Source organism: Scyliorhinus canicula, chromosome 1 (genome assembly GCF_902713615.1).
Source record: "Scyliorhinus canicula chromosome 1, sScyCan1.1, whole genome shotgun sequence".
In the NCBI taxonomy this organism is placed as follows: domain Eukaryota; kingdom Metazoa; phylum Chordata; class Chondrichthyes; order Carcharhiniformes; family Scyliorhinidae; genus Scyliorhinus; species Scyliorhinus canicula.
The window spans coordinates 226048602-226075772 of NC_052146.1; the positions used below are offsets into that span (position 1 = coordinate 226048602).

The 27171-nt window shown below is 47.3% G+C and overlaps 1 protein-coding gene across 6 annotated transcripts in view; it reads left to right on the plus strand.

Annotated features, from left to right (window-relative positions):
- The window catches only part of rps6ka2 (ribosomal protein S6 kinase, polypeptide 2), a 498908-nt gene that overhangs the window by 216557 nt on the left and 255180 nt on the right, over positions 1-27171 (plus strand). The window contains exon 1 of one of the 6 annotated variants that reach the window (XM_038808492.1): positions 10791-10943. The exons of the other annotated variants lie outside the window; for them this stretch is intronic. Within the exon in view, the coding sequence (XP_038664420.1) occupies positions 10845-10943 (99 nt within the window). The 5' untranslated portion in view covers positions 10791-10844. Of the gene's footprint in view, positions 1-10790; positions 10944-27171 lie in introns of those variants that run through there. 6 annotated transcript variants of the gene reach the window in all.

Sequence of the window (27171 nt, forward strand, 5' to 3'; positions counted from 1 at the left end):
TGAAGGTTATTTCTAACAGGGAATTGGCAAACATGGTTAAGTGTGGTGGGTGTGCCATGTAGCATGTGGGCTCATTGCCGAGCATCCCAATCACACTTGATGCATGGACACTGTACCTGAACACTGCGGGAGGCAGCCTCACAGAGGGAGCAGCCAACCTCCAAACACCCAGGGGATGGGCCCAGCCTCGGGCACATGTCTGCGGCCAGAGGCGTCATACTGATTGTGGTGAGGGGCGGGATTCTCCCCTACCCGGCGAGGTGGTCCGTACCAGCGCCGAGGAGTGGCGTGAACCACTCCGGCGTCGGGCAACCCGGAAGGTGCACCTTCAGGGGCTAGGCTGGCGCCGGCGGATTTGGCGCTGTGCCAGCGGCGAAGGGCCACCGCTGGCCAGCGCGAGTTGGCGCATGCGTGGGAGCACCAGCATGTGCTGGCATCATCCCAGCACATGCACAGGGTTTTTTCTCCTTGCCGGCCATGGCGGAGGTTGACAGCAGCCGGCGTGGAAGGAAAGAGTGCCCCCACGGCACAGGCCCGCCCACGGATCGGTGGACCCCGATCGAGGACCAGGCCACCGTGGGGGCACCCCCGGGGCCAGATCCCCCCCACGCCTACCCGTGGACTCTGCAGGCCGCCCACAGAGCCAGGTCCTGCTGGTACGGACCTGGTTTGATTTATGCCGGCAGGACCGTCCGAAAACGGCCGGCCGGAGAATCACCGGGGGAGCTGCTGCCAGCGGCCACCGACCAGAACGGCGCGATTCCCGCCCCCACCAAAACCCCGGCGCTGGAGAATTCGGCAGCCAGCATCAGGGCAGTGGGGCAGGATTCATGCCGCCCCCCCACCCGGCGATTCTCTGACCCGGCGGGGGCTCGGAGAAACCCGCATGAGGTTTTGTAATGTGTCTCGAAGTGTACACCACTGCCCCACTCTCCTGATGATGCCACCCCAATATCCCCACTCTCCATCCCTCTCCCCCCAATCTCCAATACCTACTGCCCAACCCCCAGCCCCTTCCCTCCTTAACCCCTACCTACCCCTGCCACCTCCCCCCCCCCCCCCCCCCCCCCACACCCCTGTGCACCCTCAGTGATCCTCTATGTGCTTGGCCTTCCTTACTCTACCACTACGTCTAGGTATATCCCCAGGATCCACATTAGAGATGAAGGCAGCCAACTGCTTACCATGTGCCGTGGCCTTCAATGCCCCTAGCGGGCATTGTCTGGGGTTCTAGGGCTGGAGGGCCCGAGCGCTCTTGACAGTGGCACCTGCACAGACATGCCACCCTGTTCCGGGTGCTGACTTTTAGACATGGCTTTGTCAGAGGGGTGTAACTCATTAGGAGCTCGTGGCTACCACCTCAAGTCCATCGGATGGGTCCAGGTTGCCACCCTGTGCCTCCTCCTCCTGGTCGGTGCCCATAGGGCCCTGGGGAATCACCTCAAGGTGGAAGGGCAGCTGAATTGAGCCCTGGCTGCCCCTGCGTCATCTGGTTCTGTCAGTGTTGGTGTCTCCCCAATGTCTGCACCATGGTGTTGACACCCTCGGCGATGCTCCTCAGTGACTGGGCCATGCTCTGCATTACGTCGGAAATGCCCACCTATGACTGGGATGTCTCCTGCAGAACCTCATCAAAGTTCACCTGGTACTGGGTCACATCCCCCTGCGAGTCGGACAGTCTGCCGAGAACCTCAGCCATGGCCGTCACCGACTGCGCAACGCATTGGACAGCTTCACTCATGCTGCTGACGTCATGCACCAGGCTCTCCACTGCGGTCACCACGCATTGCCAACGACATCACCTGTGCCCGTAGCCTCTGGGACTCCATGAATCGGCTATGGATCTGCTGGAGTGCTGCTGACATCCCCCTCTGAATGTCCCGGTCACACCCTAACGTCTGCATCCGCTCCAGGTAAGCCTGTTCCATAGGCTCAGCATCTGACTGGGACCCAACTGGGTCCTGGGATCCAGCAGTCCTCCAAGTGCTATCTTACCTGGGCATTACTACGTCCACGTGATGTGCATCAGCAACTGTGTGGTGCTCACCAGATTGTGCCTCAGAAGCCTGTCCACTAACATTGCCCAGCGAGGTGACTGTCTCTGTGCTGGTGGAGGGTGGGGATGACAGCTGAGATGCATCGATGCTGGCATCTTCAGAGTTCTACTCCAAGGTGTACTCCTGGGAGGTGGGGGCAATCTCGGGTGGGCTGGCGCCATCAGCTGAAGGTCCTGTGGGAGAATGGACATGTGGTCAGTAGGAGGGATGTGTCAGTCTGTATTCCAATAACTACTCACATTTGACAGTTCCACCGGATGAGGCCCGGTGGGTCCTCACCTCTGCGGTATGCGCCGACCTCCGTGTTGGTGACTGGTCTGTCCTCGCTCACCCCTGTCACCTCCAGCGCTTGAGAATTCTTACGTCTGATGCCCCATTGCCAGAATGGGCCCTCTCCTGATGATTATGGGAGAGCTTGTCCTGCAGAGACACAGAAAGGGCATTGTTAGCCGCACATGTGGTTCACATGGTGTGGGGGGGGGGGGGGGGGGGGGGGGGGGGGGGGGGGGGACGTTGTGAAGAAAGTGTAGGGGGGATGAAGCGAGGGAGCTCATGGAGTGTTGGGGGCGGCTGTTTGCCCGGGGGTAGAAAGGTTTTGGGGGGGGGGGGGTGGGGGGGGGTGTCAACATACGCGTGCAGACCGGTGTAGGTCGTTGACCCTCTTGAGATACTGGAGGCCAGTCCTCCTGGTCACGTTTCCCGAACTGATGGCCGCTACCACTTCATCCCAGGCAACACCGGCTGCCCTGTGGCTAATCCTCCAGGACCCTCAGGGGAACAGGACATCCCTGCTGGCCTCGACTGCAGCTAATAGCCTTCCGAGGTCTGTGTCTCAAAATCTTGGGGCCAGTCGTCTCGACGTCATGTCTGCGAGCTGAGTGGGGTTGGCTATGTCAGAGCGAGGTAAGTGCTGCACGACCTTGTTAGTGGGGAGTTGGCAAGTGCATTGGCAGGCGTGCCTTCATTTGCCGCCTGTAGCCTGTGGGGGCTCGTTAAGTGGACCAATTAACGCGATATTGCGTTGCCGGCCTCGCCGGGTCGGGAGTCAGGACGCTCGTGGAAATTCCCACTCGTGGGCAGTTCTTGCCAGCTACCACACTTAGAAATCATTCTGGAGAATCGCGCCCTGTGAGTTTGTTGGGAGTGTTCAATTAAAAAAATGTCAAAGTCAGCAGATAGCCTGTGTACACAATGCAGTGACACATCTATAAGAATGGAAACATATTTCACTAATTTCTTTCCCCTCATTTTTTAACATTCAGAGGAGTCAGAAGAAGGTAGTTCCCATAGAGACAATCAAGGGGGAGATGGTATAGAAACAGGGGCGGGATTCACTGCAGGTGGGATGCTCCATTTTGCCGGCAGCCCGGGGGTTTCCCGAAGGCGTGGGGCTGCCCCACAATGGGAAACCCCATTGACCGGCCGCCATAACAGAGCATCCCGCCGGCGGGGTGAGATAGAAATGTGGCACGGCGGGACGGAGAATCCCATCGCAGGAGTTTGGATGGTGACCGTCTGGAAGTATTAGCAGTTAAATAAATAGTGTTACCGTCGCAATAGAGGCCAGCAATGTTTTAAAATGGTATAGAGGAGGGATAGCCAGTCGGAGAGGGGAGAATGAAGGATGAGATCTTGAGGGTTTAACATTCATGATTACAACTGGGCTGATGTCCCAGAAAAGGGAGTATGCCTTTCTCGCCTGCCAGACTTGACATCCATCCACCTCCATTGCTGCCGAAGGCCTCCCTCTGGAAATGCTGGGCCCAACTCCATCCTGCCCTGCCTCCCTGGAACCTGAATCCTGCCCTGCCTCCCTGGAACTTCAATATGGCAGACAGGGGGTCCTTAATATAGACAGGTCTGCAGAGTCAGAAACTTTCCCAACTCTCGATACCTACATTCTTCAGGAATATCTAGCCTGAGTCCATAGATTCCCATTTCTGCATTGTTGCTGGGTCAAAATCATTGAACTCCCAATCTAACATCATCATGGGAACACCATGCACTGCAGCGGGTCGAGGAGGTGGATCACCAATTCTGCAGGATAACTAGGAAGGCAAAATAAATGCATGTATGACAAGTAATGTCCATGTTAGGGCAGCACGGTGGCCTAGTGGTTAGCACAACCGCCTCATGGCGCTGAGGTCCCAGGTTCGATCCCGGCTCTGGGTCACTGTCCGTGTGGAGTTTGCACATTCTCCCCGTGTCTGCGTGGGTTTTGCCCCCACAACCCAAAAATGTGCAGAGTAGGTGGATTGACGAAGCTAAATTGCCCCCTTAATTGGAAAAAATAATTGGATAATCTAAATTTATAAAAAAAAAGTAATGTCCATGTTTTGAGAAAATATATCAAACAAAGCTTTGTGCTAATAATTTCTGAATGGCACTTTTAGCCAAGTTAATAGTTGAGGGAAGAGGTATGAGTGTTTGGAGGTAGTGTGGGTGAAAATGTTCCACGCAAGAAGTCATGTGGGACAACCTAAATTCTCTGACTGAAGCTGCTAACCAGAAAGAGCCTCTGAGTGGTTTAGATTGAAAGAAAATAAAAAACACTGATATATGGAAGAAAAAAATGATTTGCCTCTTTCATGACCTCAGGACGTCTCAAAATGCATCAGAATCAAATAATTGCTTTTAACATGTACGCAAAGGTAGCAGTCAATCTGTGCAGGAACTTGGGAAAGGGGGACAGATGACATCTATTTCCACTCATGGATGAATGAGTGATGGGGACAGAGACTGAGGATTTTAACTGGATTTTTGGAAGATTATGAGGCTTTGGGATGCTCCATCAAATTAATTATAGAGGCAAAAACTAGAGCACCCTTTAAAGAAAATGGGATAAGTATTTGAAAACAAGGAATATCAAAAGATTTGAAGGGAATGGGGTGACCAGAGAGAGTACCAGCTATGCAGGAGCAGGGGACTTAATGGCACCTTTCTTCGCAGTAGTTTCTATAATTCTATGAACAGTCTCTTTCGTAAAGTCTTGGCTCAGGCAGTGGTTTAAAATTGGTGGCACTGCTCGAGGAAGCAATCCGTGTTCCCCATAATAAAGCCATAACATTTCCCTCAACACTTCACTCACTACTCCTTTCTCAGATCAATATTGCTGGTTTGGAGTTTACAGCTCTGCAGTGATTATTGTGCCGCAGACCACTCTTTCCTTTGTCTCCTTTACGTCCCCTTGCTGCTCTAACCTCCATCCCCCTGATTCCGAGTACTCAGGATACAATGCACTGCTGTGAGAAGTCCCAAATACTGAATCCACGATTGTTTTGCAATGTCAGTTTGATATAAGTCTGCTGGCCTGTTTTGAAAGATTTTCTTGATCAATATGTTTCCATAAGGAAGGATACTTTGCTCGACCTGGTTCTGGGGAATGAGATGGGGCAAATGGATCAAGTATCAGTAGGAAGTACATTTAGGGAACTGTGATCATAGTATCATAAGGTTTAGGTTGACAATGGAAAGGACAAGGAGTAATCCAAAGCAAAAATATGTAACTGTAGGGGGGTCAATTTCAGAGGGGGGAGAAAAAAAATCTGTTCCCGATTAAATTAGAGTAAAATATTGGCAGGCAAAAGTTGTGAAGAGACAAAGGACTACCATTAAAGAAAAGATGGTTCAAGTATAGTCAAGGTACATCCATATAAGGGGGAATGATAGAGCAACCAAAGCCAGAGCTCCCTGGGTGGCAAAAGGATGGACAATACTGTCACGAAGCATGTTGACGTAATCTACAAGGGTATTCCACTCGGAACAGCGGCTCATGGGGGTGTATCATTTTGTTTTGTGGTGAGGAGACCAGTGAAACTCAGTGAGAATAAGCAGCCCAGTCATCGTGTAACAATTATTAAAGACTATTTATTAAGGGCAGCACAGTGACGCAGTGGTTAGCATTGCTGCCTCACAGCGCCAAGGTCCCAGGTTCGATCCCAGCTCTGGGTCACTGTCCGTGTGGAGTTTGCACATTCTCTCCGTGTTTGCATGGGTTTCGCCTCCACAAGCCAAAGATGTGCAGGTTAGGTGGATTGGCCACACTAAATTGCCCCTTAATTGGAAAAAATGAATTGGGTACTCTAAATTTAAAAAAAAGACTATTTATTAAAGTAAAGAAAAGACAAATGCATATGAAGAGGACTATTCTACAACAATTAAGGTATGTGAATTACCAAACATACAATTTATGTAGAACACACCTCTTGTTCCAACATATGCCTATGATCTCTGAACATCTTGAGACTTCCCCATTTCCCCAAGCAACATCCAAATTCAATAAATCTACAAATTCAAACCAGCTTATAATTACCACACAATAATCAAGTATGGGAGACATCTTGTCCTGGTCCAGCAAAGATATTTAAACTGCCTTTACAAAGGCTTTCTGCACTGCCTTGGCTCTAAGTCTTAGAGGCTGTTAGCTGGAAACTAGCTTGTCTGCTTCTGTCTGCTTGGTGTTAATAGGTCTGCCTTACTTCTGATGGTCTGGCCAATTATACTTTTGTTCCACTTTGATTTTGCCTTCTGTGAATTTGGCTGTCTATTCCTATCAAATTCCTTGACATGAGGCATTATCATATGTATACCTCGTTTATCTTCCCAATCGTCTAGGTAAACTGTTTCTACTCATAAACTATTAACATCTTATTCTTATCTAAAATGCCTTCTAATCTCTTTATTGGGTGAGATGCATCTCATCTGGCCTTTTGAATACTGGCTACTGCTGTCTCTAGTCAGATTTCTGCATGTTGCTGAGCAGGTGGCATCCCATTATGTTTTGTTAAATTGATTTAACCGATGTTGCTCATCAAATTCATGATAGTGTGATGAAGCAGTGTGTGGCTGATGTCAGGTTGACAATACAAGTGTGCACTAGGCTGAATCTAGAAAGTTCAGTGGGAAAGTGAAAATAAAATAAAAGAATGGACAGCTAAAATAAAAATGGATTCCATAGAAACAGAAATGTATAATAAGAGGAATAATAATAATAATAATCTTTATTCTCACAAGTAGGCTTACACTGCAATGAAGTTACTGTGAAAAGACCCTGGTCGCCACATTCCGGTGCCTGTCGGGTACACAGAAGGAGAATTCAGAATGTCCAAATTACCTAACAGCATGTCTTTCGGGACTTGTGGGAGGAAACCAGAGCACCCAGAGGAAACTCACGCAGACACGGGGAGAACATGCTGACTCTGCACAGACAGTGACCCAAACCGGGAATCAAACCTGGGACCCTGGTGCTGTGAAGCAACAGTGCTACCCACTGTGCTACCATGCTGCTCTTAGGGCTGATTGGGGTACAAAAAGGAGATCTATGCGGGAGACTGAGGAACTAAATCAGTCCTTTGCCTCTGTCCAAGAAAGAAGATAGTGCTCAAGTCATAATGAAAGATGAACTACTGGATTCTCCGTTCCTGAGACTAAGTGTTGATGCCGGGGCAGGATTCGTGGTCTTCCACAAAAGCAAAACTGGCGCTGCACCTGGACCTATTCAGCGACCATTGAGGGGCTAGCACCAGCGCCAGTGGAACACAGTTCATTCCATTGGGGAATGGTGCGGGATTCACTGGGTTCGTGATTGACATTCGCTGACTTTAGGAAGGATATGAATGCTTCAGAAAGGATGCAAGGGAGGCACGGTGGCGCACTGCTGCCTCTCGGTGCCGAGGACCCGGGTTTGATCCCAGCCCTGGATCACTGCCTGTGTGGAGTTTGCACATTCTCCCCATGTCTGCGTGGGTCTCACCCCCCACAACACAAAGATATGTAGGGTAGGTGGGTTGGCCACACTAAATAGACCCTTAATAAATAAACATGAAAAAATAACATAGGAAGGATGTAGAAAACATTCATGAGAATGGATCCAGGGATGTGGCTTTCAGTTATATGGATACATTGTAAAAATAAAACTGCCATAGTCTTTCTCAGAGAATAGAAGGTTGTGAGGAGATTTGTTCGAAGTATTTAAAATCATGATAGAGCAGATGGGGAGCGACTGTTAGTTAGAGGGGTTGATTACCAGAAGACACTGTTAAAGGTGATTAGGGAACAAAGCAATGGTGACAGGTGGATGTTGTTTCATGCAGCAAGTGTTCAGGATCTGGAATGCAGTGCCTGTGAGTGTGGTAGAGGCTGAGAGAATTGTGAATTGGACAAGCACTTGAAGAGAAAATCCTGTAGAGCAAGAGGGAACAATGTGGATAATGAGACAGAACGAATTGCTGTTGCAGCGAGCAGACATAGACGCGATGGGCCAAGTACAGATTAATTCTGATTAAAGCTCTAAATTTAGTGTTGGCAACTTCGGATGGAACCGGAGCTCAAACTAAAGTCTAAGGAGGTAGAAAGAGCGGTCGGGCCTGATGTTAGTGTGATTGACTGGGGAACCCTTTCTAACTATGGGTTCATGTGCAATCAGTGAGCTGTAGGATTGATGCGAATAACAGCTAGGATAATGGGATGTTACACCTATTGATACCAGGTACATAGAGATTATTGATGATAAGAACATATTGGAACAGGAATAGCCCATTTGATCCTTTAACTTGCTCCACCATTCAATAGGGTCAGGGCTGATCTTCTATCTTAACATCCTCTCATTGCATTAGCATCAGTCACTGATGCAATTTCAGTGAATTACCACCAGTTCTTGGTGGAACCCAACCTTAACCAATATAACATTTGTAGTTGGCCGTGATCAAACATCATGTGACCAGTTATCACAAATTCTAGGCCAAAAGTCCAGCTCTGAGAGAATGCAGCATTGATGGATGAGGTGTTAAGCTGAAGTCTTGTCTGCCCTCTTTGGAGGTTATAACAGGTACTGCGGTGCCTCATTCAAATAAAAGCAGGGAAGTTCTCAAGTTTCCAGTCACATCACACAGTGCATAGTGGTTAGCACTGATGCCTCATTGCACCAGGGTCCTGGGTTGGATTCCAGCCTTGGGTGAATGTGTGGAGTCTGCACGTTCTCCCTGTGTCTGTGTGGGTTTTCTCCGGGTGCTCCGGTTTACTTCCACAGTCCAAAGATATGCAGGTTAGGTGGATTGGCGGTGATCTATGTGCAGGAATAGGCTAGGGGAGTGGGCCTAGGTAGAGTGCTCTTTCATAGGGTTAGTCCAGGCTCGATGGGCCAAATGGCCTCCTTCTGCACTGTAGGAATTCTATGATCCTATGATCATCCAGGATCCAACAGTGCTCATGTCTCTGTTGGTTGTGTGGCACTCTGGGTTGTGAACGATGTTATATTGGTGAAAGTGCTTTTGGTGTATAAATCCTGGAGGTGGAGACTGAAAGCAGTGAGGTGTTTGTTTTATGAATGCTGACCCCCCACCCCACCCCCCCCCCCCCCATCCATCCATCCATCCCCATCTCACCACCACCTTACTGAGCACATAACCCATGCTGTTTCACGTGAGCACGCCAAGGTGCGACTCTACTGGGTTAGTTTGTTTCCCACTTTTAAAAGGAAACTCCAAATGGAGTGAAACATAAATTCATGTTCACTGACAACTGAACTCCCCTGCCTTTTGGCTAAAATGGGCGTGGGATCAGGTGTAATGCCTGGATCTGGTATGTCTCTTTTGTGGGGACCATGAATTGGATTCAATTGGAATTGGTTTTTGGAGCAGGCAAGGAGCTGGATTAGGGGTTTGCTCCTGTCCACACTCTGAGCTCTGGCTTTGTAACTCTGATAAAGTAATAAAATAAAAGAAGGGTAACCAGGACACCTGGTTTGGAGCAGTGAGGGTGGGGTGTTGACTTTATAAATTTGTAGGCTGGGATTACCACAAACTGACAAATGAATTTTAAAAAGCTACACTTTTTCACCGAATGATTCTGATCACATTTAATTCCCTCGGTTTTTAATCACAGCAAGTGATTAAAGTATTTGAGCACTAACCTCTTCCCTGTTTGATGTGGAATTGCACACTGCGGCAAGGCGGCGGCGGCGGGGGGGGGGGGGGGGGGGGGGGGGGGCTTTGATTACCTTTCACATCTCGCAGTGGGATTGCAATGACTGCAGATCGTGAGGGGGGTTTGTGGTGACAAAGTGGAGCGCGTTCAGCTGCCGCAGAGGGTCCAGCCTAACTCTCAGCCACTGGCAGCTGCATTCACTGCTCGGAGATGGGGGACACACTCCCCTCCCCGGACAGCCCCTTCCCTCACAAGCCTTGACCGCTTGGCCAGAGGGGCGGAGGTCCATCTTGCTGGGCGAGGCTCCCATGCAGCCGGGAGGGATGCCTCTCCCTGGCGCCGGGAGAGCGGGAGAGCGGAGCGTCCCTCACACACAGGCAGAGTGTCGAGAGAGAGGGCGGGGTGGGGGAGCTGGGAACCGTCAGCGTTTGCTGAGGGACTAACCCGGGGACAGAGGAGGGGGGAGTCTGACCTGTGTGTGGGGGTGTCAGAGTGGAGTGGGCGCCGGTATAGTGCTGAAGACAGCAGCTCCCTCCTTCCCTCAGCGCCGCTCCATAGGGAAGATGCAGCGCTCAGTCAATGTGACCCATTGTTGAAAGAGTGCTCACCTCTCCCCCCAGCCCAAGGAGCTGGGATCCTCACCGGCTAGTCCTGCTCTGGAGGGGTACCGGATTGCGGGTTAACAGTCCGGGGGTGAGGAGGGGGTGAGGAGGGGGAGGAGGGGGAGGGGGAGGGGGAGGAGGGGGAGGGGGAGGGGGAGGAGGGGGAGGGGGAGGGGGAGGGAGGGAGGGAGGGGGGGGGGGGTGCTGGGCAAAGTTCCTCTCAGACCGAACATTCCCTCAAATTGGGAGCAGAGGGACAGCAATGGACACGAGCGTGAAGAAATTCACAGTGCGCCGCTTCTTCTCCGTCTACCTGCGCAAGAAGTCTCGCTCCAAGAGCTCCAGTTTCAGCAAATATGAGGTGAGTGTGAGCGGATGCAAAAGAAAAATGGCTTTGGTTGTTGCAGAGTGTGTGGTAGCGGTGATTTGTGACAGGGGTGAAGTCCCTGCTCTTGCATCCTCTGATTGGGAATGAGTGACTGCGAATAGACTGTGGACAGGCTGGTGGTGAATTAACATCGCTCCGCTGGGCTGCAGAGCTGGTTGAATTTGGAACGCTGGGAACAAACGAATTACAATAGCACAGGGGAAATAAACTGACCAGAAACCACCCATATTTGGGTCAGAATTTCATCTTTAGAGCGCTGGGTCTTCCTGAGACACCCCTCAGCCTTGGGAGGGATGGAGGGTTGTTTGTACAACCCCCCATGGTTAACATTAGTATGATTGTTAACCCCGCCTGCAATTCGGATTATTGATAAACAAGTTGAAGGCGGGAATCTCCAAGATATGGTTAATAATTGTTGTTTAAAAATAGACCTAGAAGTTAGGTCATTGAAGTGTTTTTAAAAAATATATAAAATTGCAACACAAACCTTTTTTCCCCCTATAAGGTTTTCTCTCGGAGTCTCACTCCAGAGAAAGATACACCCCACTATTGCCAATCCAGTGACTGGAACAAGTGCAGTAAGAAGTCTTACAACACCAGGTTAAAGTCCAACAGGTTTGTTTGAAACAAACATGTTGGACTTTAACCTGGTGTTGGAAGACTTCTTACTGTGCTCACCCCAGTCCAACGCCGGCATCTCCACATCATGGAACAAGTGCAGAAGCGGCGGAGCTGCTGTGAAAGGGAGATTGTGTGACTGCAGTCAGGAGAGCCAATGTACAATTGGGTTCAGTGTAGCCAGCGTTGTGTAGCAGGTGAACATAGTGTTGGGTGTGCGGTGACCAGATTGAGTTTGTTCGAAGCGAAAATCCAATCCAATCCAGGTCCGGCCAATTCATTCCATCGCTTCCTTTGTAGATTTGAAATCAAATCTCCAACAGCTGTCCCTCCTCGTGCTATCTCTTCCTCTGCATGACAACAGCTCGCTCATGCTCAAAATCTAAACAAACCCCTTTGTGTGGAGACAGGAAATATCTTCACCCCCCCTCTTAACAATATGCCTGCACTGGCAGGATATGTGATATCCGACATGAAGGCAAACCACAATGATGCCGAATCAGGTCACTGGTGTTCCTTTCATCTGCTCCAACAAAACCTTAAATTGTTTCATTTCCCTTCCAATTTACCCCCCTCCTCTCCTGAGAACACCAGTACATGCTGGCATATCACTCCCCGGGTATCAGCAGCTCTCGCCAGTGACTCAATCTTTCTCTGGGCACTAATTGTCAGTCGGATAATCAACTGGAGAAAACATCTCAACTCAACTTGATCTTGTTCCCAGCCGACTTCCGAATATCCTCTCCTTCAGCATGATTCCCTTTAGGAATAACCCTCTTTCCTGCTGATTATGTTTGCTGCTCCCCCCCTGTCACACTCCACAGCCCAGGAGTGCTGCGGCGCATTGCAGTGCCCACACCATCACACTCCAGCAGTAATCATAGAGCACAGAATGTGGGATCTTCCTCATCTCTGTGGTTCAGTTTCACAGGAGAACTTTGTAGCCTAAATCGCTCCTTCCCCCCACGCATTTCCCTCCTTCTTTATAACCTGAACCTAACTTTTTAACCAAACTTTTGTTGACCCCCTTCTGATATCTGGTTAAATAGCACGGTGTCAACAGTGTGGCTGCTATTGCTCCTGTGAAAGGATTTTAATATATTAGGGATGCTATATAAATGCAAGTTACCATTATGATAAACTGAGACACCATGGGGAGATTTCTGCATTGTTCATGTATTAACCTGGCAGCAATGTCAACATTTATCTGCGGACCGATCAAAGGAACAGTGTGATTGTGGGCACCATTGTCAAAGTACCATAACAAGGAGTAGATTGGGTGGATAGTGACAATATGATATTGTGAGCAGGCAGTAGAATGGGCAGATGGCTCACACAATGTATTAAAGTATTGAAGCTGTAACATTACTTTTTTTTTCAATTGTTTTAAATTTAGATTTTCTTCCAATTAAGGGACAGTTTATCGTAGCCAATCCACGTGCCCTGCAAATCTTTTTGGGTTGTGGGGGTGAGACTCATGCAGACATGGGGAGAATGTGCAAACTCCACACGGACAGTGAGCCAGGGCCTTGATCGAACCCAGGTCCTTGGCGCCATGAGGCAGTAGTGCTAACCTTGTGCCATCATGCCGCCCTAAAGCTGTAACATTACGAAACATTTGTATTTCATTTATAATATCAGAATGCACGTGCACAATGCATTTTCAATGCAATAATCAACAAAATAAATGGGCAATATATCAAAAAACCAATTGGGCCTGAATAAATTGCAACTTCTGAGCAGTATAAAAAGACCTTTGCCCAGAGAATTAGGGGGGTGGACAATGTATGTTACACTGAGATGGTCACTTCTGCAAAGGTAGGGAGCTGGATTCGCCGCACCTCAACGCCAAAATCACGGCCGGCCCAGGGGCGGAGAATCCATTTCCTTGCACGGAATCGGGACCAGTGCCGGTTCCCCGATTCTGCCCCAAAAAGCGGCGTACTCTCTGGGGCCATTGATGGAGGCCTGCTCACCATTCTCCACCCCTGACCGACAGATGTCCCGACGGCGTGGACCTAATATGGTCCAGCCATTCGGGATACTCGCGGCCGCCCTGGTTGTGGCAGGCTGATCAGAGGGGGACCTTATACTCGGCCGGGTAATGTTTGTGCAGACGGTCAGGATCTGGCGTGCGGCCGATCGGTGGGTTTATTTTCAGGGTCCAGCTTCAAGGTCAGAGTCTGCCATGGAACATGACGCGACCCTGAAGTGCGGGGGCCCGTTTCTGCAGCGAAAGCTGCTAGATCTATGCCGGGTCCCTGCTAGCTCCCTGCAGGGCTAGGAATTTGTGGCCCTTTCATGCTAGTTTTTCTGGCGTGAAACTCCACAGTTCTGACGCCAGCGTGGGGACATAGTCCCAATAACGGAGAATCCAGCCCAAGCTGTTTGAGCCCTCTGAAGTCATTCCTCATTTTGAATCAGTTTCAGTGCCTGAGAGCCAATTTGGAGGGGTGTTTGAAAACGCTGGTGATAGTGCTTGCAGCGAAGCCTTGAAGGATCAGTGAACATTTTTTTCACATCTTCAATGCAGCATTGGGGCTGGAGGCCTTCTGGCTGATGTCATGCATTTGCCATTCCTGATTGTACAGGAGCATTGTCAACAGTGCTTTATCCCATAATTTGAGGGACGTAGGTGGATTCAAATATCCTGAATGGAAATGATGACAGATGGCAGCTTTTTAGCCTGTCAGGATGCATTCGTGAATTGACTGATGCAGTGTAAGCAATCAATCGTTAGTTAGTGGAACCTTATTGATTATTCACTGAAGCATCCAGCCTTTAGCTTTACTCATGTAAATGCAATCTATACTTGGGGAAATGGGGGGAGGTGCAAAGTTCTGTGCATTAGAAGAGTAATGTGGCAAAGAATATAAACAAATCGCATTGATAAAACTAAAAGCAAATTAAATTTTTTTTGATTTCTTTTGTTAAATTTGTAAATATTGTTTGATTTATATGTGAAATCGTGGAACTCCAGCCAACCTGCATTGTAAATTATTATTTTTACCATTCTGTATTTTTTTTAGTGGTGCACACCCTTCAACAGTGTATGCCATTTCTTTTTGTTATGTTCTTGCTCCATACAGAGAACGCCACTGACACGTTAAGTACTTTTATGCCCGAGAGCAAGGCAGGCAAACTGTTTTCAATCTGTGCCTTTGGCTTCCAGTAGGTTACGAGCGAGGCATGATAGATAATTCCCGTGTGATTTACTGTTCTTCTGCAAAGTGGTCTTTACTCTCTGGTCAGTACACACTGACAAACCATGACTGAGATTTTTCACAAATATGTATGGGGAACTAAACTTCATTGTGTGGCAGCACAATGATTTGTCTCAATTCTCATATCACTGACCTGGTCATTTATTTCTGCCTGGAACATACAATTCATTTGCTGAGATGGTGGACGGTAGGTGTCCTTTTCAAATTCTTTTTTCACGGGATATGGATGACACTGGCAAAGCCAACGTTTATTAACTTCCCTTGATTGCCCTTGAGAAGGTAATAGTGAGTCAACTTGGGTAGCACAGTGATTAGCACAGTTGTTTCACAGCTCCAGGGTCCCAGGTTCGATTCCCGGCCTGGGTCACTGTCTGTGCGGAGTCTGCAGGTTCTCCCCATGTGTTCGTGGGTTTCCTCCGGGTGCTCCGGTTTTCTCCCACAGTCCAAAGATGTGCAGGTTAGGTGGATTGGTGATGATAAATTGCCCTTAGTGTCCAAAAAAAGTTAGATGGGGTTACGGGTGTAGGGTGGAGGGGTGGGCTGAAGTGGGGTGCTCTTTCCTAAGACCCGGGGCAGACTTGATGGGCCAAATGGCCTCCTTCTGCATCGTAAATTCTATGAAAAACTACCTGAACTGCTACGGTGCCTCTAGTGAATGTACTCCTACACTGCTGTTAGAGACCCAGCATTTTGACTCACTGACAATGAAGGATTACTGCAGTGTATCTCATAGACGGAATGCACAGCAACTGCGGTGTACAGGTGGATAGAGGGAATGAATGTTTAAAATGGTGGATGGGGTGCCAATCAAGTGGGCTGCTTTGTCTTAGATGGTGCTGAGCTCCATGAATGTTGTTGACGCTGCATTCGTCCAGGCAAGGGGATTTCATCACACTCCTGAATTGTGCCTTATAGATGGTTTGGGGAATCAGAAGATGAGTCACTCGTTGCAGAATTCCCAGTGTCTGACCTGCTCTTGTACCCACAGTATTTATGTGGCAGTGCAATTAGGTTTCTTGTCAATTATCACTCAATCTACACCCCCCAGGATGATGATAGTGGGGGATTTGGTTATGCTAATGCTGTTGAATATTATGGGGAGATTAGATTCACTTTTGTTGGAGATGGTCATTTCCTGGTGCTTGAATGGCGTGAATGTTATTTGATATTTATCGGCCCAAGCCTGAGTGTTGTTCAGGTCTTTTTACATGTGCACCCAGATTATCTGAGGAGTTGGAAATAGAACTAAACACTATGCAATCGTCAGACAACCTCCCCACTTTTGACCTTAAGATGATGTCATGTGAGAGTAACTTTTAAGAAATGGGGGTTTATCGAATAGCTGTAGTGGGTGTACCTTTAAGAAATGGGTGTTTATTAGAGAGCTGCAGTGATGTCAGAGAGTGGGTGGAGCTGGGCTGTCTGACTGCTTTACTTTCATTCTAGGCTGTTTGCTACAGGGTGTGGTTTGTTTCGTTTTGAGAGCTGGATAGCTACAGGCAAAGCAAGGAGCTGTATAAGGACCTCTCTGCAAACTAAAGACTGTCTCCAAATCAATTGGGTGATTTCAAAGTGCTGACTGCTCTCAATAGTGAATTTAAACCTGACCTTTATGTTAAAATGCGTCTTTTGTCTTCTGGATGTTGTTTGGGAATTTATTAAGGGTTATCTGTCGGGTACTGTATTCTTTGGGGATTTATTGGTGTTGATGGTTGTTAAGATGTTTACTGTGGGTTTATAAAATGTTAACTGGTTTCATAAATAAACATTGTTTTAATTTAAAAGTACTGTAGATTTCTGTTTGCATCACACCTCCGGAGTAAGCCTGTGTGCTCCCCATAACCACAATCTATTAAAAATTGTGGGTCAGGTGAGCTCCATGATACACTTTGGGGGTTCTCTAAACCCTGGCCCATAACTATGATATAAAACCATTTACAAAGCAACAGAACATGGTTAGGCCGAGGACACTTCACTGATGAACTGCAATGATGGTCTGAGGCTAAGAAGATTGGCTCCCAACAATTCTCTTATTTTGTCCAGACATGATTACAGCCCATGGAATATTTTCCTCTGATACCCATTGACTTCTATTTTACTAGGGATGCTTGATGCCACACTCTGCCAAATGCTGTCTTGATGTCAAAGGCTCCCACCTCATCTCTGTAATTATGTCTTGGTTCAAAGCTGTAATGAGGTCTGGAGCTGAGTGGACCCATCAGGACTCCAACTGAATCTGGAGGGCCGATATTATGTGCCATCAAGCAGCAACTATTATCAACGTCCCTTCCATTACATCCTGTGCAGGACAGAAATCAGGACAAATCCAATCCGACCAGTTACCACCCCATCAAATTACACTCAGCAAGTGATGGAAGATGTCATCAATAGCGCTATCAAGCGGCACATATACACTCACACTAATAACCTGCTTACTGAGGCTCAGTTTGGGTTCTGCCAGGGCCATTCAGCTCCTGACCTCACGACAGCCTTGGACCAAACATAAACTCAAGAGGTGAGGTGAGAGTGATTGCTCTTGACATCAAGGTAGCATTTGATCAAGTGTAGCATCAATGAGCCCTAGAAAAACTGGATTCAATGGGTTTGAGAAGGAAAATTCTCTGCTGGCTGGAGTTATACCTGGCACAAAGGAAGATGCTGGTGGTTACTGGAGGTCAATCATCTCAGTCTCAGGTCATCACTGCAGGAGTTCCTCAAGGTCGTGTCCTAGGCCCAAACATCTTCAGCTGCTTCATCAATGACCTTTCCTCTATCATAAGGTCAGAAGTGGGGATGTTCACTGAATGATTGCGCAACCTTCAGCAACATTCGCAACTCCTCAGATATTGAAATTCTCCCAGTCCATATGCAGTAGATTTTGGCAACTTTCAGGCTTGGACTGATAAGTGGCAAGTAACATTCACACAACCCAAGTGCCAGACAATGACTCTTCTTCCTTTGCCATTCAACGACATTACAATCTGAATGGCATTGCAATGGCTAAATATCCGGTTATCAAACATCCTGGAGGCTAGCACTGACCAGAAACTGAACTGTAATGATTACAGCCCATGGAATTTCAGTAAAGCGTATGGATTTCAGTAAAGCGTTTGATAAGGTTCCCCACGGTCGGCTATTGCAGAAAATACGGAGGCTGGGGATTGAGGGTGATTTAGAGATGTGGATCAGAAATTGGCTTGTTGAAAGAAGACAGAGAGTGGTAGTTGATGGGAAATGTTCAGAATGGAGTTCAGTTACGAGTGGTGTACCACAAGGATCTGTTCTGGGGCCGTTGCTGTTTGTCATTTTTATAAATGACCTAGAGGAGGGCGCAGAAGGATGGGTGAGTAAATTTGCAGACGACACTAAAGTCGGTGGAGTTGTAGACAGTGCGGAAGGATGTTGCAGGTTACAGAGGGACATAGATAAGCTGCAGAGCTGGGCTGAGAGGTGGCAAATGGAGTTTAATGTGGAGAAGTGTGAGGTGATTCACTTTGGAAAGAATAACAGGAATGCGGAATATTTGGCTAATGGTAAAATTCTTGGTAGTGTGGATGAGCAGAGGGATCTCGGTGTCCATGTACATAGATCCCTGAAAGTTGCCACTCAGGTTGATAGGGTTGTGAAGAAGGCCTATGGTGTGTTGGCCTTTATTGGTAGAGGGATTGAGTTCCGGAGCCATGAGGTCATGTTGCAGTTGTACAAAACTCTAGTACGGCCGCATTTGGAGTATTGCGTACAGTTCTGGTCGCCTCATTATAGGAAGGACGTGGAAGCTTTGGAACGGGTGCAGAGGAGATTTACCAGGATGTTGCCTGGTATGGAGGGAAAATCTTATGAGGAAAGGCTGATGGACTTGAGGTTGTTTTCATTAGAGAGAAGAAGGTTAAGAGGTGACTTAATAGAGGCATACAAAATGATCAGAGGGTTAGATAGGGTGGACAGCGAGAGCCTTCTCCCGCAGATGGGGGTGGCTAGCACGAGGGGACATAGCCTTAAATTGAGGGGTAGTAGATATAGGACAGAGGTCAGAGGTGGGTTTTTTACGCAAAGAGTGGTGAGGCCGTGGAATGCCCTACCTGCAACAGTAGTGAACTCGCCAACATTGAGGGCATTTAAAAGTTTATTGGATAAGCATATGGATGATAAGGGCATAGTGTAGGTTAGATGGCCGTTAGTTTTTTTTTCCATGTCGGTGCAACATCGAGGGCCGAAGGGCCTGTACTGCGCTGTATCGTTCTATGTTCTATGTTCTATGATCCAGCGACTAAATACTGTGACTCACAAGAGCAGGTGAGACTGGGAATTCTGAGGTGAGTTAATTCACCTCCTGACTCCCCAACATCTACAAGGCACAAGTCAGGAGCTTGATGGAATATTCTGCACTTGCCTGGACGAGGGCAGCAACAATCAAGAAGCTCAGTGCCATCCAGGCCACACAGTCCACTTAATTGGCATCCCATTCACCATCTTAAACATTCACCCTCTCCAATACCCATGCACAACGACAACTGCATGTACTTTATGCAAGATGCACTGCAGACACTCGCCAATGCTTCTTCCGAACCAGTGACCCCCAACTACCTAGAAAGATAAGGCCGGCAGATGCATGGAAACACCAGCACCCGCAAATTCCCTTCCAAGCCACTCACCATCCTGACTTGGAACTATACTGCTGTTCCGTCATTTATGCTGATTAAAATTCTGGAACTCTCTTCCCAATAGCACTTTGAGTTACCCTTCAAGAAGCAGTGTGGGTGGAATGAGCTGGATCTTAGAACTTCTCTGTAGTACAGATTGCGGAGCTCGGCAATTAAAGGCTGAATTCCACCATTGGGTGTATGTGGTTGTAATGTCATAAGTTTATATTAGCATTCTCTGGTATAAAGATGAGCCGAGGCATTTATAATGGAAAATGTGAACACAAAATTGTGACTAAATCATGTCAAGAAGAAGTGAGGATTTACAGATGGGAAGTGCAGTCAGATGTAAGTTCATATTGCTTGATGTAGTTCAGCTGGAAGCAGTCTCACCACTAACAGGAAACATGATAGGCTTAACCAGGAATGGAACTTGAACACACATCCCGGCCGACATTTCGGTAGCGAATGTCTGGTCTTATAGATGAAACGTCAAGCTGAAGTCCTGTCTGTTCAGGGGCAAGTAAGAAATAAAACACATAGCACCATTTGAAGAAAAACTGGGGATTGTCTTGGTGTCCTGGCCAACACTCCTCCCTTACTGGTCACAACAACAAATCATCTGCTCATTCATTCATTGCTGTTCATGGGATCTGTTTTATTCAAATGTGGCCCTCACATGTTTCACAATAACAACTGTATTTAATTGTACGTAATTCATTGTTTGTAAAACACTGAGAACATAATGAGGTGATACAAGCTTTTTTTTTTAGATGTGATTTTAGTTGTACTCTGAATACCATGGACAGACAAACCTGCAGGTAATTTGTTAAACAGCCACAACAGGGCCTACTCCAATAACAATCAGCTTCCTACCCTGCTGCCAGCCCCTGTGTTGTGAGCAGGTCTGTTTTGTTAAAACTCTGCCCAGTATTCCGAGTGAGACCTGACCAAGGTCGTGTACAAGGACAAAATAGTGTGCCTCGTTTTCCTATGACTGCATCCCCAAATCCTATTTGCTCCATTTGGATCCTTGCCAGTTGAATGGGTTATCTGCTCACTGATTCTGCTCACTGATAATCTTTAGTAGTGTCACAAGTAGGCTTACATTAACACTGCAATGAAGCTACTGTGAAATCCCCTAGTCGCCACACGCTCCACTGAGAGGGGCTTCTCTGGCCATAGGACTGGGTCATCGACCGACACGCCAGCTGGGGCGGGGGGGGGGGTTCTGTTCAGGATGTCAAATTGGCATTTGGGTACAAGGAGGGAGAATTCCGATGTGCTGTTCGGTCCAACCCATCTAACAGCACATCTTTCGGGACTTGTGGGAGGAAACCGGAACATCCGGAGGAAACCCACGCAGACACGGGGAGAATGTGCAGACTCTGCACAGACCCAAGCCGGGAATCGAACCCGGGTCTCTAGCGCTGTGAAGCAACAGTGCTTCCCACAGTGCTACTGTGCCGCCCTTCCAGGAGATCAAGATGCTGCTACCTCTATCCCATTGGTAGCAGTCATACAAATGAGAATATGTGAAGCTCAAACTTTTCTTATGCCACGGCTTTCCTTTCATTTCAAGCCATAATCTTAAACACAATGGGTTGGATTCTCCGTCGGCAGGATCCTCCGCTTCGCCGGCAGTGCACTCACACCCGTGGATTTCCCAACAGCGTGGGGGTGCCCACAATGGGAAACCCCATTGGCCAGCTGCTGGGACAGAGGATCCCGCTGTCAGCGAGGGCGCGCCGCACCAGAAAACGGGTGCAGCAGGACAGAGAATCCCGCCAACTTTCTATCTCCTTCATATGTATAATATAGGTCCCCTCCAAGCCACTCACCATCCTGGCTTGAAACTATGTGACTTCCTTCATTGTCGCTGAGTCAAAATCCTGGATCTCTCCCTGACAGCACTCTGGGTGTACCTACACCACATGGACTGCAGCGGTTCAAGAAGGCAGCTCACCACCACCTTCTCAAGGGCAATGAGTGATGAGAAATAAATGCTGGGCTCACCAGTGATGTTCACATCCCATTAATAAAGGAAAACAAAAACATCTGGTCTAATTCCGTTATTCATGATGTTAGTGATAAGATTTACAAAGGTTCCATTGTAAATAATTTCCAGTTGGTCAGAGAAGTATGATATATACAGTACATATTATAAGAGGTTACAACCTTGAACTTAGAAGAGGAAGGCTGAAAAGATGTAACTGTTTTACAGAGGAGGCATGATTGTATGTCAAATTTGGCAATGGATGTTAGAACATAGAACAGTACAGCACAGAACAGGCCCTTCGGCCCTCAATGTTGTGCCGAGCCATGATCACCCTACTCAAACCCACATATCCACCCTATACCCGAAACCCAACAACCCCCCCCCCCCCTTAACCTTACATTTATTAGGACACTACGGGCAATTTAGCATGGCCAATCCACCTAACCCGCACATCTTTGGACTGTGGGAGGAAACCGGAGCACCCGGAGGAAACCCACGCACACAGGGGGAGGACGTGCAGACTGCACACAGACAGTGACCCAGCCGGGAATCGAACCTGGGACCCTGGAGCTGTGAAGCATTTATGCTAACCACCATGCTACCCTGCTGCCCTGAACATATTCAAAAACAAGTTGGATATGCCCAGGAGAAAAATATTGGTAGATAGTTCTGTCTATTTTTCGGAGGCAGTTTATTCCCATAATTCTGAACAATATCAGGCATGGAGTCTGAAACATCTGATCAGATCCCCTTATTAAAGTACCCTGCACTACACCTAGTTGATACTTTGATTGCACATATGCAAATTTAAAGAAGAATGTTCACATTGGACTTCTGTTCTGATTTCCAGAAATTTCATTAAAATGCCTTAATACTGTACAGTTAGGATGGTTGTAGCTACAGGAAGAGGAAAGTCCACCCTTCAGTCTGGGCTCGAATTAAATCCAGCTTCTAGAGCTGGAATTACTGTAACCATTACACTACCCAGTTCCCCACTCCAACAGGTTATTAAAGATATAATTGTACCACAACTTTTCCATTATGTACAGAAGACTTTGCAACTAATCACATTTCTGAGAACCACCCCAAATAATTTCCTGTGGAATAATCTAGTTCCATAGAATCCATACTCTGCAGAAGGAGGCCATTCGGCCCATTGAGTCTGCACTGATCTTCCCAAAGAGCACTCTACCTAGGCCCTATCCTTCCCTGCCCTATCCCCATAACCCCACGCATTGATCATGGCCAATCCACCTAACCTGCACATCTTTGGACACTAAGGGGCAATTTAGCATAGCCATTCCATCTAGCATGCACATCTTTGGATCGTGGAAAGGAACTGAAGCACCCGGATGAAACCCATGCAGACAGTCGTCCAAGGGCAGAATCAAACACGGGCTGTTGGCACTGTGAGGCAGCAGTGCTAACCTTTTGTGCCATCAAGCCACTCTAATTGAGGGAGGAAGGTTCGACAGAGCCTCTTCAAAGAATCCTCTGCTCTTCATAGAATCACAGAATTTGCAGTGCAGAAGGAGGCCATTCAGCCCATCGAGTCTGCCAGGCCCTTGGAAAGAGCACCCTACCCAAGCCCATGCCTTCACCCTATCCCCATAACCCAGTAACCCTGCATAACCTTTCAGACACTAAGGGGTAATTTTGCGTGGTCAATCCACCTAACCTGCATTTCTTTGGACAATGAACAGTTAAACGCCACTTCAGCCACACAGACTTCATTAGTTCAATGTTTCACCTGAGGACAATACTATTGACAACTCCCTTAAAAACTGCATTCAACTGCCAGCATAGATTTATATTCAAATTCTAGCCTGAGGCTTCAATTCACAGTCTTGCGACCAAGAAGCTGGACTAAGCAGACACAAGTAACACAAATATCTTGGATTAGGAAAGAATGAATCATGTATAAGGTTCAATTCCATAATGGGTGACACAACTATTAATATTTGTTATAATGATTGATATTGAAAATTTATAAATGATTTACTAACCAAAGTAATTTAATGTGACATTTAATTCTTGTGGGTCATCTGATGATAATATCTTGTGTTAAAACCCGGGAACAGAAACCATTTCATGCCTTAGAAAAAATCCTTAGTACTGCAGCAGTAGACAGGGACACACACGCATACTAAAAATAACTCCTGAGACCCAGCAGATAATAAAACTTGGACTTTCATTCAGTTGATTATATTTTAAGGGGAAATTACTGTGACAAATGCCCCACGGTGGAGCAGTGGTTAGCACTGATGCCTCATAGCGCCAGGGTCCCAGGTTCGATTCTGTCTTGGGTGATTGTCTGTGTAGAGTTTGCACATTCTCCCCATGTCTGCATGGGTTTCCTTCGGGTGCTCCGGTTTTCTCCCACAATCCTAAAATGTACAGGTTAGGTGGATTGGCCATGCTAAATTACCCATTAGTGTACAAAGATGTGCAGGTTAGGTGGGGTTACAGGGATAAGGCGGCGGAGTGGGCTTAGGTAGGGTGCCCTCGGAAGGGTCAGAGCAAACTTGATGGGCCGAATGGCCTCCTTCTGCACTGTAGGGATTTTACGGATTTTGAAATGAGGTAGAGGATTAATGTACAGCGAATGAAGACTGGTGAGAAATCTAGGCAAAGACCAGAATGTGGAAGAATTTCCAGCTGAATTTTGTTTCAGAAATAAAAGCGGAAAATGCTGGACTTAATCGGCAGGTCTGGCAGTGTAAGTGGAGAGAGAAACAGAGTTCGTTTTGCAGGCTTCTGACCTTTTCATCAGAAGAGCTCTGAGGAAAGGTTGCATACTTGCAACGTTAACTCTGCTACTCTGTCCATGGATGCTGCATGACTTATTGAGTATTTGTGGCAATTTCTGTTCTTTTTATTTCAGATTTCCAGCATCTGCAGTATTTTGCTTTTGATTTGTTTGAATTATTTGCATTAATGAGTCATGAGTTTCAGAAGCGCCCTATCCTGCCCTTTATAAGCTGATTAATTGCATATTAGTAACCTTAACAAAGATTGCTATTATCTCAGCTACATCGAAGAAATTTAGCAGAGTAGATCAATACAATGTGCATTTGAACTGCTGAGAATTGAAATGAGATAACGGGTGAGATTCTCCAGTTTCCCTGCTGCCTGTTTCTAGGCAGCACGCCGTTTGCTGGCAGTGGGATTTTCTCTTCCCGCTGCTTGTCAATTGGATTTCCCATTGAAGCCATCCCATTCCGCCAGGAAACCCGTGGGGTGGGGGTACACTGCCAGCGGCAAACGAAAATCCCAACAGCCGATTTTCGGCCAATGTTTTTTTACCATTGTTGTACCTTACAGCTAAATAATCGCTCTGTTCATGGTATACAATTATATTGAAATTATATTTAGAGAGATTTACCCGGTTTGTAAATGCAAATTTTTTTCACCACAGATTTATGATTTCACTGCAGTACTGTGTGTACAACATCACAGCACAGGAAATTCAGGAGAATTCCTACTCACAGTTCAGTGGTATTTTTCCCTCTGTCCCAATGCCTGTACTTACTAAGCACTGAAATGTATTTTGTTTGCTGTGTTCTTGTGTACTTCTGTGGCAATGACTCATCTTTCATTCTCACTCCACAGTATAACTATTTCCCACTTTCTCTGTCTGTTAGCTTTGACAAAGGGTCATCTGGACTCGAAACGTTAGCTCTTTTCTCTCCCTACAGAGGCTGCCAGAACTGCTGAGATTTTCCAGCATTTTCTCTTTGGTTTCAGATTCCAGCATCTGCAGTAATTTACTTTTATCCAATGTATTTTGTTTGTTGTCCCATATTTAAATTTTCATCACTTAAGCTTAAAGCCATTGGAATCTGTATAATATATTTAGAACATTCTATCAGAGGATGCTGATGAGCAGTCCAAGGCATGTAATCGCAATAGTATTTGACAGAATTGTTACGCACATTGTGTTTTTCATGTATGGAACGATCTGTCTGGATTGTACGCAGAACAATACTTTTCACCGCAGCTCAGTACACGTGTCAATAAATCAAATTCAATTCCACTCAATGGCCGTGCCTGGGAGACATCTCCTGGTTGTCATTAGCACTGGTTTCCACAAACACGAACCAGATGTGACAGCTCTTTGTGGGGTCTCGCAGGCCATTAGAGACCCGGGTTGATTGGGGACAGGGCAGGGCAATACCCTTGAACTGCCAGGACCCCCAGGTGGCACTGCCAGGGTGCTAGGCTGATAGTGCCAAGGTGCCCGGCTGCCAGGGTGGCACTACCAGGGATCAGGCATGGGGGGGGATGCTTGTCCATTAGAGGGGGGTGAGGGAGGGTTCCAGGAGCCATGGGAGGTGGGGTAATGGGGGGGGCAGAATGTGGGGGGGGGTCCTGAAAAGAGGGTGCAGAGTTTGGGGCTGCCGGTGGTGTAGTGGTATTGTGGCTAGACTAGTAATCCAGAAACCCAGGGTAATGTTCTGGGGTCCCAGATTCGAATCCCACCAGGGCAGATGGTGAAATTTGAATTCAATAAAAAGTCTGGAATTAGGAGTATAATGATGACCATGAAACCATTGCCGATTGTCTTTAAAAACACATCTGGTTCACTAATGTCCTTCAAGGAAGGAAATCTGCTGTACTTAGCCAATCTGGTCTACATGTGACTCCAGATCCCACAGCGATGCGGTTGACTCTTAATTCCCCCGCTCTGAAATGGCCCAGCAAGTCACTCAGTTCAAGGGCAAATAGGGATGGGCAACAAATTCTGGCCCAGCATGCGACGCCAACATCCCAAGAACAATTTTTTGAAAATGGCACCTCGATCTGCGAGGAACCGTTCCTGCTGACAAGCTAAGCTTGCCAGTGCAGGAAATCGACGAAATCAACTAAAGTGTGATCTTGGCGGGGAAAAACTGCCCGAGGTCCAAAAACCATGAAGTGCTGGTGAACAGTGAGGTGAATCTCAGCGTTGCAGCTGCTGAAAAACACCCCACCACTATTGCGCCCACTATTTCTGGAGCATCCATTGCTCCATCTGCTACTTTTGAAGCCCTCAGCAGTTTGTTGTGAATCTCCAGCCTCCAGCCTTGTTGAATCAATGGTTCATGTGTAGCTCACTGGATACGTTTATGTAAGTGATGCTGATTTTGACAATATTACGAGCTAGAATGCAGTTGATTAGGTAATTCCCCTGTCAATCATAGCTGGAAATTGCATTGTTTGAAGAATGATACTTTGGGAATTAAATTATCATTGTGAAGTTCAAGGGTCAGCCAACATTGCTGGCGGAGGGAAGGATTACTGCACAACTTTAGCCCACACAATGCTTGCTTTGGAAATGGGTAATGTTACGGCATTTCTCCTCACTAATCTGTCTGCTCAGAATGTGGATATTCTAACTGACCACTTTTGGTCACCTGGAGAAATTACATTTTGGTTAAAAGCCACTGGTGTCCTTCTCGCATCAAAGATCCTGATTTGTTACATGTATGAGGCTTACACCTGATTCAAAGAGGTTCCTCAGCTGTTTGAAATCATCAGGGGGTGTGAATAGAATGGGAGATTGGCCTGTTCTATTTGAACTCTGACACCACTCAGATTCTAGCAGGCAAATGGAGATCAAATTCCACCTTGTGTATAGTGACATTGTAAAGATTTTTAGCAAAATTATAATTGTGTTTGCTTTGTTTTGCTGGAAATATCTTCCAGATGTTTTGTGAGTATAATTTTATAACAAGGGC